Consider the following 12,597-nt stretch of genomic DNA (forward strand, 5'->3'; position numbering starts at 1 on the left):
TAAGTCTAGTTAACATCCATCACCACACCTAGTTATGAAAATTTTTTCTTGTGTTTTGTTTTAGTAAACTCTTGATTCCTCTCCAGCCTAGACAGTGCCTCTGAGCGCCATATATTCACTGTCTTCTCGACACCTCCATGGGGATGAATATGCAAACTCTACACTACACGTGTTATTTCACAGGCACCAGACACTTCATTTGTCTAAATCAGTTTTTTGAGGAAAGTTAATTTGGTAGACAAATATCAGAATGGCTGAACTATTTTTCAAACACATACATACAAGATTCCCTTTACTAAACTGAGAAGGACTACTGCTACCCCTCCCCTCCCCCAGCCCTGGCCCTACACAACTTGCGCCAGAGCTGGTCCTCCTGAGGGCTCATCTCGGACAGGCTGCCTTCACGTGAGCAAACAACCACTGACCAGTGGGAATCAGTCCAATATGCCGTTTGGTTTGTTCCACATGGTGCTGAACTGCCAGGCTGATGGACTTTTGCCCCCTGGGACCTAACAGGCTGCTCTGAGCTGCAGGTACAAGCAGTTTCTCTCCCAGGAGAAGGCTCTTGCAGAGCTAGCAGTCCAATTCCAGTCTCATTTTGGGCTTTTGTATGGGTATTTGTGGGCCCAGCAAAATATTCAAGTCTGTAACTTCCCTCCCAGTGGCAGGTGAGACATACACTAAGAAAGCTGGGACAGCTCTTCTGTTAGAACCGTAGAGGAGGAAGATGGCGTCCTCTGGGCCTCAGTTTCCTCATCTGTACAAGGCTAGTCTGACCTCAGGGCCCCCCTCAGACAGCCAAGCGTTCGTGCTGAGCTCTGCCCATAAGCCCAGCCCCGGGTCAGCAGTCAGTGTCTTGTCACTGGTTCAGCAGTTAACTCCTCTAGGCTATACGTCAGAGACCACTACTGAATCCCTGTTGAAATCTCTCACTTAAAAAGAAAAAGCGCAAACACACCCCAAACTTTCTGCGTATAACTGTGAAACAAACTCACAGATATTCCCGGACTTGACATAAGAAACCACTGATACACTGTGGATAAAACTAACACACGGGAAAACACAGTGGAAGCAGCCTGACGTCAGTCTCCACCTCTGCTTCTGTCTATTCCTTCTGGAAAAGCGCAGCTTCCATGTCCCACCAGCTGGTGGACTCCCGCCCCACCGCTCCCTACGTGACCGGGAATGAGGTCTCCGAACCTCTCTCGGGCTTGCGGTGACACCCCAGCCTGGCCACGCTCTTCCCTGTGCGCAGCGAATGTGGAATCCTTTCCACTCTACAAATACCTTTCGGGGCTTTTCCAGGCATTTACTACAAAAATTTGAAGAACAGAGTGTAATTTCATAAAGTAAGAGCAAAAAGGTGCAAAGCCAAAAAGGGAACAGAGAACAACAGGGCCAACGAAGAGAGGCTCATTGGAAAACTAAGCCCAGGGTTGAGCTTGGAACCTGTACAGCACTTGGACCTGTAAGAAGAACCAGCCCCCGCAGCACTGTGCTCGTCTCTGCCTCTCACCAAAGCTCTTACCTGTCTGTCCTGCTTCTCAACATCTGCATCAGCATCCGTCTGCCCCATTAGAAGGTGAGCTCCTTGAAGCAGGGGCTCTATTGCTTTCCCCTTCGTAAATCTGCTCCCTTGTGTGCTGCTGACACTACAAACTGTTGAATACATGACTCTCTAACTGTGAATAAGTGCATTTATGACCGCGTGCCCGTGGGAACATTCCGTCTACAATCCGAGTCCGTTAATCCTCAGAGAGAGTAGCTGAATAAAAGTCTCGGTTACAGAGCACCGTCAGATCACCGCGGCCTGGGATCTGAGAGTCAGGAGACCGCAGTGCTGAGGGTGGGCCTACGGAGAGTGAGGCTCCCAGGAGGCCAGCTGCAGACACAGACCCGCGGCTCTGGGAAAGTGCAGGCTGCCCTCTCGGGGTCCTCTGGAGGGTCAGCCTAGGAGCGCACTCTGTCGCCTGGATCACACCTCACCCTCCCCGCCAGCACGGGCTCAACCCAATGCCCAGCTCGGTCACTCCCTTCAGATAGAACAACTCATCACACTCTGTCCTGAAGGCGTATCTTGTCGCCCCAGCAGGACCAGGAATCCAGGTTTGCCTGGGACTGAGGCGTTTCCCGGGAGGTGGGGCAGGACACTCAGCGCTAAGACCAGGATGGTCCCAGGCAAAGCAGAGTGAGTGGTTACCCTACTGGGAGCTTCCTCTCCCTCTCCACAATAACTATCGCGGGATTAAGCGCCCAATAAACACCCAGTGAATGTGAGTCTGGCTGATGTAAGCTGATATGAGCTGGCACCACTCCCTGCTCCCAGCCGCTACCTCTCTAGCTCTCGTTTTCTCTTCCGTCAGGCTGAGACATATGATACCCGGCCAGACAGACCTGCAGAACAGTGGCAGGTACAGTAAGTGGCATGAAGGAAAGCCACCCAGCACCTTCTCCAGGGGGTGGGCCATCACCCTCCCAGGGGCAGGCACTCAGGAGAGTAAGTGGGCAAAGCAGGGCTCGGAGACCCGGCGTGGGAGATGCCCCGGCAGCACAGCCTGTGCCCCCAGTGGGCAGGCCTCCGCCCTGGGGCTCCCGGCAAAGGCAGGACCCAACAGCCTGCGCGCTGCCACCTGAACGCCCAGGGTGGCTCTCCAGGTCACACTCAGGAGCCCCCGACCTTAGTTTTCTCCTTGGAGGTTAAAAGAATAAGGGGTAAGGGCAGCTCCAACGTGGATACAGAAGGCGCCTCACACTGGCTTCACCTCAAGTCTTACCTCATGCAGACGTGCTGTTTACTTGAGCCAGTATGTCCCTCGTTCAAGACAACTTCTCTTTCCTACATCCACAGTTTGCATCTCACCTTTCTCAGCTCAGTGCCACTGCCTTCAGGAAACACCTGTCCATTCACTGCCACTGTCCTGAAGGTCTGCTGATTTTCTCTCTCCCCCACGAGGCAGGTTTTTTGTGGTTGCTTTAAAGATGTTCATCTCTGTAGCTCCAATAACTGGGACCTGCTGGATTGCTCAGTAATTATCTCTGAATACATGCTTGCTTCTGAGTGTGCCTAGTTCTGCCAGGCATCCTGCTTCTCAGCCTTCGAGGATTCTTTGGGGTGGGGAGGGGGTCACGACCCACCTGAGATCGGGCCACCACTGCTTTCTCTTCCCGCATTAATTTAACAAATAAACCAAGAACACATCCCTTTCACTGAGTACCGACTACGAAGCAAATATATCCCCACGCCTGGTCCTTAGAAAGCAGACCGTGTGTTGAACAGAAGCCGCGGTCTGCGCCATCAAGGGAAGGCGCGCGCGCAGCCCACGGCACTCCAGGGGTGCAGAGCGCCCGCAGCAGAAGGGGAGCCTGGCGCGTCTGGCCCAGGGTGGGGGTGCGTGCGTCTCGGGCAGAGTGCCTGGTGCTCCTGGCCATCACCCTGGGCCTCCCGTTACTTCTCAACACGCACGCGTTCCAGGGGAATCAGGGAGCCTGCACCAGGCGTACTGGCACCGCATCCCAATCCAGGGACCAAGGAACAGGGATGGAAACAGAGCCCTGTCAGAGCCCAGAAACATTCGTAAGGAACCTTTAGATGGAGGAGTCAGGCCAAGTGAAGGGGGCAAGCTTACCAACGTCCCACAGCTAAATGCGGGAGGCCGGGACTAGACTGCAGACCCCTTTCTGCTACAAGATAGGGCTTCTCTGCCTCCTGAATAAAGCATTTTTGCCACATGCAAGTTTTCTCTTTTTTATGTCATTTTTTTCTGAACCATTTGACAGTTCCAGATATCATGATACATCAATCCTAAGGTTTTTACATTTCTTTAAAATAAGGACGTTCTGATATATAACTTAAACACCATTATTACATCTAAGAAAATTAGTAATTTACTAATAGATCCAATACAGAGCCCATATTAAAAGTTACCCAAGTTTCCCCAAAATGTTTTGATTTTTTATAGATCTAGGATCCGCTCATGCATTACATTTAGTTGTGTTGTCTGCTTACTCTCGTTTAAGCTAGAATGTTAGGGCCTATTTTTTTCCTGTTTATCACGGATACTGATTTTTGTGTGTGTGAAGAGATCAGGCCAATTGTGTTGGGGGCCGTCCCCATCCTGGATTGTTTCCTCGTGACTAAATTCAGGGTAAACAGGAAGAACACAGCACAGGTGGTAGTGGGCATGTATCCTACCACATCACATGGGGCAGCACGCTCAGGTGCCTTCTCTTGCAGAGGCAAGCCTGTCTACCGGAGCAGACGCCAGATGTCTCCAATGGAAAGGTGCCTTCCTTCTTGGTAATGAGTAAATCCCCTCTAGGGTGACCTTTTTTCCTCTTAATGGAAACAGGCCTGAAACAGGTTTGGTGTTTTCATCTCAACTTAAAATGTTTATTCTGAAACAGTTCATGCCTACAGCTTTGGTGTTTTGTTCTAAACGTAAAATGTTATTCTGAAAACAGTTCACGCCTGTGAGAAGTAGGTTCCCATGATCCCACCACTCAGGCCAGGAAATGTGATGTCATCTCAGAAGGCTGTTCAGCTGGGAGGCCCCTGCATCCCAGTGCCCTCCTCTCGACCAGTGGGAGCCACCCCCCTGAACCAGGGGCTTTTACCAATTCTGTGCGTGTCCTTCATAGCACAGTCACATAACAGACTATGTTACAGAAGTGGTTCTCAAACTGTTTTGGTCTCAGGACCCCTGTACGCCCGTATAAACTACTGGAGATGGCAGCTAATTAGTACAGAAATGCAAATCAAAACTACAGTGAGGTACCACCTCACACCAGTCAGAACGGCCATCACTAAAAAGTCTACAAATAACAAATGCTGGGGAGGGTGTGGAGAAAAGGGAACCCTCCTACACTGCTGGCGGGAATGTAAATTGGTGCAGCCACTATGGAGAACAGTATGGAGGTTCCTCAAAAAACTAAAAATAGAATTACCATATGATCCTGCAATCCCACTCCTGGGTGTATACCTGGACAAAACTATAATTCAAAAAGATACACGCACCCCTATGTTCACAGCAGCACTATTTACAATAGCCAAGACATGGAAGCCACCTAAATGTCCATCAACAGATGATTGGATAAAGAAGATGTGGTACCTATCCATATACAATGGAATATTACTCAGCCATAAAAAAGAATGAAACAGTGCCATCTGCAGCAACATAGATGGACCTAGAGATTATCCTACTAAGCGAAATGAGTCAGAAAGAGAAAGACAAATACCATATGATATCACTTACACGTGGACTCTAAAATATGACACAAATGAACTTATTCACAAAACAGAAACAGACTCACAGACACAGAGAACAGACCTGTGGTTGCCAAAGGAGGTGGGGGTGGGGGAAGGATGGAGTGGGAGTTTGGGATTAGCAGATGCAAACTAGTATGTATAGGATGGATAAACGACAAGGTCCTAGTGTATAGCACAGGGAACTATATTCAATATCCTGTGATAAACCATAATTGAGAAGAATATGAAAAAGAATGTATATACATGTATAACTGAATCCCTTTGCTGTACAGCAGAAATTAACACAACACTGTAAATCAACTATACTTCAATAAATTTTAAAAAATTATTGAGGGTGCCAAAAAGCTTCTGTTTATGGAGATTAAGTCTATCTGTATTTACCATATTTGAAATTAAAACTAAGAAGTTTTAAAAACACAAGTATACACTTCCTTGGCTGTCACCGTGACAATGTCAACACATGTCATGTAAGCCTCTGGAAAATTCCACTTTGCACTCATGAGAGTGAAAAAGGCAAATAATGTCTCAGTATTATTACAAATATAGTTTTGACTCACAGACCCCTAAAAGAGTAGGTCTCCTGATCACATTTTGAGAACTGCTGCATTACAGTAATGAAAACAATAAATTAGATCCGCACAGAATAACACGCATAATCTCAAATGGTGACTAAGCTCCATTTTTGTGAGTGTTAGAATTAAAGAAAGGCTTTGGGTAAGTGAAGAACAAATTTGGTATCAAACCCAAGTATCTTTTCTTCTACCCAAGTTGGTTGGGAGAGCCAGACTGCCACGTCATGTGCGGTCAAGACTGTTTGCCACGGCTTCCCTGGTGGTGCAGTCGTTGAGAGTCCGCCTGCCGATGCAGGGGACACGGGTTTGTGCCCCGGTCCGGGAAGATCCCACATGCCGTGGAGCGGCTGGGCCCGTGAGCCATGGCCGCTGAGCCTGCGCATCCGGAGCCTGTGCTCCGCAACGGGAGAGGCCACAACAGTGAGAGGCCCGCGTACCGCAAAAAAAAAAAAAAAAAAAAGACTGTTTGCCTTTTCTCTGCTCTGATGCCAGTGTCCCGGATGCCTGGACAGCTGGCTCCACTTCTCTGTGAAGTCTAGTGGAATCTGGAACAAACACTCCAACCAACTGTTGAGAGGGCCTGACATCCTTAGACTGATCCTGTCTCAACCCCTTCCCACACTTTCTCTCGAGGCCACCGACGCAGCCCTTCCCTTGGGGAGCCACCTGACAGGCCATGTGCACACGAGGACTGCTCCAACTTCAAACGTATTTAAATTCCACTCTATGCCTGTGTCCCCAGAGTCTGTGCCTCTGACCACTTGTGGGAGTGGAACAGGTTTTAACACGGCCTTGGGACAGAGGTAGAGACCTGGCTGGGCCAAGGACTGGGGCGGTACACGCATCCCCGAGGGTAAGTTAATCAATCGCCTGGGAATGAGACCCGGCTGCGCCTCAGCTGACACCCCTGATTATCGGCGGGGCGGTTCGGCTCAGATTCGCATCAGAATGAGTGCGTGCCATCCCCTGGCCATGGGGGCGGACGCAGACCCTGTCCACGAACAGCTCTAGGCTGGGAGGGGAGGTGGTGAATGAACAGATGACTGACGGAGAGAAGCGTGGGCGCCACAGGAGGGCTGAGGAGGTCTCCCGTCTCCGGTGGTACTAACGGTGGAAAATCGGAGACTACAAAGAAAGACAGAGATTAGGAGCCTTGATTCTAACTCTGATGGTCATTCTGGGCAAGTTCCTTCGAGAGGCTACAGCTAAGCTTAGCTTTTGAAAACACAAGAGACCTGGCTTCAAAGCCCAACTCTGCCAAGTGATACCAGTGTGACCTGGAGCAAGCAAGCTACCTTTGCTGACCCCTGTTCTACCAGTGAGATGGGAACAGCAACGAACACCTCCGAGGATGAGGGTCAAGTACAACACATGTCGAATCACATCAATGTAATTAGCACAGTGCTTGGCATGGAACACTCAGAAAAGGGTACTGCTGCTACTTTTCTCTTTTAAGGGTTCAGGTGTCAAAGTCTAGACTAGCTCTCAACCATCTCCTGCCTCAGGAAGCCCAGGGAACACAACACACTCCCATGAGAAGAACTTAGAGTCGTTATGGGAGTGTTTCTCCACTGCAGACACATTGGATTCTTTGAATAGAAGAAGACAGCAAAGTTTCAAGACGTCTTCAAATGACTGGGCTACACATCCCGGGACAGCAAACGCACAGCATGATCTCTGAGGGCTCGTTTGGTTGTGAGCTTCCGGGACTCACACTCGCCTGTGAGGACAAGACGTCAAAGGAAACACCAGCTGCCCTTAGAGACGGTCTTCCAAACCCTGTAGCAGAGGCAAGGGTGTGGGCTGGGGGGCACCGTGGGGTGGCCAGGCCGTGGGACTTCTTCCACGTTTGCTTATTCAAGCTCTGAAGGGCTGTGGAATAAGTGGTGACTGCTGGGCCCAGGCAGCTGACTACCGACTGGTCGCACAGGGAGCCCTGGCTCCATCACGAGCTGAGAACGCGCGGAACATCTGCTCTCCTGGCCGCTGCTCCAACAGGCCACACTGCGGAGCTCCGCTGGCAGCGTCAGTGGCCCAGCCATCTCCAGTATCGTAACGAAAGTACTTAATTAATTCCAGCAAGTTAATAAATGTGTATTGCTGGGCACTGTTCTAGGCACTGAGGACGCCCTAGTCAGCAAAACACAAAAAACCCTCCGCTTTTGAACTTACATCCTTGTGGGGTGGAGACAGATGACAAACAACAAAGTAAAAAGTCATGTGATATGTCAGAAGGTGACAAGTGCATTAGAAAACCAACCAAGCAAGCACGGTAAGGACAAGAGGGAGACGAGGGAAGGGGCTGGAGTTACCCGGCGGCACCAGGAAGGGTCAGACGCATCACTGACGCGTGCGGTCCTCCCGCTGCCGTGGCGCGCTGAGTTCCCGCTTCGTGCAGCCTCGTTCAGCCAACACTCCCTGGACGCCGTCCTGCACCGGCTTAACCCTCGCCGACCCAGCCAGTACACAGGCTTGCACCTGGCCTTCCCCGAGTCCGCCCGAGTTGGGTTTGATTCACTTCCCTCCTTCACACCACCCTGGATCCAGCGGGCAGTCCCAGAGGCTAGACCTCCACAGCACCTCCCAAATCCGGCCACTCTCCCGCTATGCCACTGGCTCCATCGCTGGTCCCAACCGTGGCCTGTCACCTGCGTGACTGCAGCAGCCTCCCCGACGCCTTCCTACCTCCATTCTTGTCGCGCTACAGACCCTTATCCACTCAGTGACCAGAGTGACTTTTCTTGAAGCTCTATCGGATGTGTTTCCCCTTGCGTAACCCCCTCCAAAGGCTTCTCGTGACACGACAGACACAGCCTGGACTCCTTCCGGGCTCCCGGGCTCTGCGTGATGAGGCCTGGCTGCCCCTCCGCCCCACCTCCCTTCACTCTCCCCTTATGTCGCTTCAGCCTCCCCGTTCCTTTCCTGACCTTTGGACGCACCGAGCCGTTCCCGTCTCAGGGTCTTTCCCCTCGCTGTCCCTCCCCGTGTGGCCCCTCCTCATATTTTCGTGCCCAGGTCTGGCGTGGCTGCCTCATGCCCTCGCGCAGGTCGGGGGGTGAAGGCTGCAGCGGGCGTGAGCAGGGCCCCGCCTCTGCTGGCGCTCTAGCTGGGCTTTCCGCTTCTCCACGATTTTCGACCGTGCGCCCGCTTCCTACTGCCCCTAGTGCAGTCTCAGGACGTCTGTCCTGTTCCCTCTGTCTCCCTGCCACCGAGAGCAGCCCCTCGGTCCCTTTTAAAACTCATCCCTGGGACTTCCCTCGTGGTCCAGTGGGTAAGACTCTGCACTCCCAATGCAGGGGGCCTGGGTTCAATCCCTGGTCAGGAACTGGATCCCGCATGCATGCTGCAACTAAGAGTTCGCATGCTGCAACTAAGAGCCGGCATGCTGCAACTAAAGATCCCACATGGCACAACGAAGATCCCTCATGCTGCAATTAAGACCCAGAGCAGCCGAAAATAAAAATAAAAAATAAAAATACAACTCACCCCTATCCTTCGAGTCTACCTGAGACCCCACTTTCTCCCTGAAGTACCTCCTGGCAGCCCCCGACTTCTCAACTCCTGCCGTGCCTCCTGTCTACACTCACCATGGTCTACACTGCACCGGACTAAGGCCCTGTGATTCCTTCATTCCTGAGAACACCGCCTTCCCACTCGACCAGCTCAGGGGCAAGAGTGCAGAGCGTCTGCATCAGGAGGCCCGCTCCAGCCTGGGTCTCTCACTTCCTGGGCAACTTACTCCCTGCCTCTCTACCGTGGTTTCTTCCACTATGAAGTGGGAACAATAAAAGCAATAGCTGCCACCTTCAGGATCGCCGTAGGCATTAAATGAAATCATGCCCGAGACAGCGTGCTGTACGCCGGCACGTGCTCAAGAGAACTCCCCGGTCCCAGCCCAGGGTTGAGTGCTCAGAAAATGTTTCTTGACTGATGGATGGCCGGAGCTGGGACTGACCCGCTTTCATGATGGGAAGGCCTTTTCCATCCCCACCACAGGAACCAGGGTGACCTAGGAATCCAGCGATCACATCTCTGCTATGTCAGCATGTGGAAAGCAAACCATCTACAGCTCTCACAGCTGCTGTACGTGCGGTCCCGCTGGCACCGTGAGCGCAGGCAGCCTGGGACGGGGAGGGTGGGTGCCGAGAACCTGGGTTTTGGTTTGGCTGGACCACTAACTCACTCACCAAAGAACAAGCTCTGCCCCAGCTCTGGGCCTCAATTTCCCCACTGTGTATACCTCAGAGCTGGACTAAATAAGTAGTTTTCAGATTTCAAAATCATCATCACCAGCAATAATACAACTTCTTTTCCTCAAAGAAATATCGAGGAGTACTTTAAAAAGATAAAAGAGAGCGGATCTGGTTGAAGTGGAGGGTAAGATGCCTGAAGCACCACTAACCCAGGTGATCTACTGTAGATGGTCTCAACCTGCTTTCAAGATGGAAACTCCGAAGAGTTCTACAACTTTAAAAGACTTTTAAGAACTGCTTTGCTTCCTCCTGGTTTACTTCTGATACTATTTTCTGCAGTCAGTAGTTGACAGGATAGAGTAGACTCAGCTTTTCAGTGTAGTTTTCGGCAGGTAATGACTTTGGCGCCTGCCCACTTTGGAAGCTAACGAGCCTTTGAAACGGAAAGTCTGGTTTGCTGCAGCTCCACCCACAAGTCCTCTAGAGCTCGAGGATGATAGGAAACTGGCTGCAAAGGAGCAGGGAAGGCCAACTGCGGCCCTGGCCTTGAGAGCTGCCAGCGCCTGGAGGAAGGGCTCCGGCAGCCTGCCCAAGGCCGCGCCATGGCGCGAGAGCGCCGCCCTCTCCAAAGCTCCCCTGCCGACCAGAAGCATCGGACGGGCCCCACTTACTGTGTGTCAGCTCTCGTAACTCCCTGCAAAATGCTCCTAGAGAGCCCGTGTTGCATCCTGGGAGAAACGCTGGACGCAGCTGTTCTGGGTGGTTCTCCTTCCAGTCCCTCCTCAACCAGCCATGCAACCCTGAGCGAGGGCCACAGCCGACCAGAGGCCAGGCCTCCTCGCCCACAGAACAGCAGTGATGCCCCCTTCCTGAGCTAACCAACCAACACGGTTGAAAGAATCAAGAAAACCGGTGAAACAGCAGTTTGGGAACTGTGAAGTAATTTTTAAGGGGAGGGATTATAATTTATGCTGAGACGCACAGCTGCAGTGAGTCGATCAAGTCAATGCCCCAAATCCCAGAGGATGAAGCTCTGTCCTACGAGCCACAGTATTGTACGGGGTCGCAGGGCAGGGGCAAATCACGTCTGAATCGTACTCTCACCTTTGGAAAGGGCGCTCACAATGACCAGGTCAGGACACAGACCGGCTGGTGCCCACACATGGGCTAAACCGCAGCAGCCTCAGTGACCTGCGGTCTAAAGTCAGTCCCAAGGCTCTCAAGCAGAAGGTCAGGGCTCTGCTGTGACAGCCCACGAGGTCTCAACTTGTACAGAAGGCACCCCAGCCCCTCCTTCTGTGCCCAGCATTCAGAGAAAACCCCCTGATGCTTTCAGGTCGTTCTGAGAGAAGAGCCAGGACCTGTCCACAGCATCTCTCAGCCAAGCCCCAGTCCCCTCAGATAGTTCAGAGCCCCCTCCACCACCCGAGGCAGGCACCTGACTGCTGAGGAAGTGATTCTGACACACACAAAAAAGCCATTAAAGATGACAGGCACCCAGAGACACAGGCCAGCGTAGTGGACAGGCCAGCAGACGGAGAGGGCAGGCTCCATCGTAACCTGCTGTGTGACTGTGAGAGAGTCCTCTGCCCTCTGGGTCCTCGGTCTCCCCATCAGTACACCCAGGGGATCTGGGGAGATCTCTACAGTCCCCGTGATTCTCGGTCTCCTCTGACGTCCCTCTGTCCCCTCTGGTCCCCGTACTCACACTGTGGCCATGGCTGCACGTCTGTAGCACAGGGAACCCGAGGAGGTAAGTCCTGTATTCCCACCAGGCCAGCTGATCAGAGAGCACAGACCCTCGGAAGGCAGCAACTTGATTTTTAGACTCTACTTAAAACCAAACAGGAAAAGGAAGCTGAACCAGAGGCAACGGAGAAACAAACCCCAGTTGAGAACTGAAACCTAGGTAGAAAATAGAGAAACAGAGCTTGTGGTGCACAGACCCACCAGCGTGGGCTGCCTGAAAGCGCCAGGCTGCAGCCTCCAGCTCCAGCGCTTTCTGCAGGGCCGGGATGAGGTCGCAGCCGGGCAGGGCGTTTTGAAAGGTCAAGGGCCAGACTCCCTCACCGGTCAGGACGCCGAGGCCCAGCGCCGAGGGCTTCCTACAAGCATTCACGGAAAGGTGCCCTGGCCCAGCCTCCAGAGAATAAAAGACGACATGATGAGGTTACAGCTGGTGAAGGCTTTAGTTCTACCCCGGTATAAATTCTACAATTCTGCTGGGGAGACGCTTCTCACTAATGGTGACGTTTCTGTCAGCAACTTAGGACCCGAAAGGAAAATTTCTGAGGAATGATGGAAACCTGGCCTTGTCACTGGCTCATTAAGGGAACCTGGGCTTCTGTTTTCTCAACTGTAAAATGGGGCTAATAATTCTTCGTTTGCTTGTCTCCACAGGGTCCTCATGAAGATAAGGTCCATTCCCAATCTTTCATTCAAAATTGACCGGGACCCACCAAGTGTCATGCCCTGTGCTAGAAACTAGAGACAAAAGATCGATGGGAACAGCAGTTACTTGTCCTTAAAGGGTTTTTGCGGGTTAGAAAGGAAGAGACCGACAGGT

General features: G+C 52.0%; 2 protein-coding genes across 7 annotated transcripts in view; both read right to left on the reverse strand.

The window, feature by feature from the left end:
- EVL (Enah/Vasp-like) overlaps positions 1-12,597 on the reverse strand; it is a 195,873-nt gene that overhangs the window by 67,194 nt on the left and 116,082 nt on the right. The window contains exon 1 of one of the 6 annotated variants that reach the window (XM_079915009.1): positions 11,740-11,922. The exons of the other annotated variants lie outside the window; for them this stretch is intronic. Coding sequence (XP_079771135.1) covers positions 11,740-11,750 — 11 coding nt within the window. The 5' untranslated portion in view covers positions 11,751-11,922. Of the gene's footprint in view, positions 1-11,739; positions 11,923-12,597 lie in introns of those variants that run through there. 6 annotated transcript variants of the gene reach the window in all.
- Positions 1-12,597, reverse strand: part of EML1 (EMAP like 1) — a 275,754-nt gene that overhangs the window by 4,170 nt on the left and 258,987 nt on the right. The gene's annotated exons all lie outside the window — the stretch shown is intronic.

This window comes from Stenella coeruleoalba (assembly GCF_951394435.1).
Source record: "Stenella coeruleoalba genome assembly, chromosome: 2".
NCBI lineage: Eukaryota > Metazoa > Chordata > Mammalia > Artiodactyla > Delphinidae > Stenella > Stenella coeruleoalba.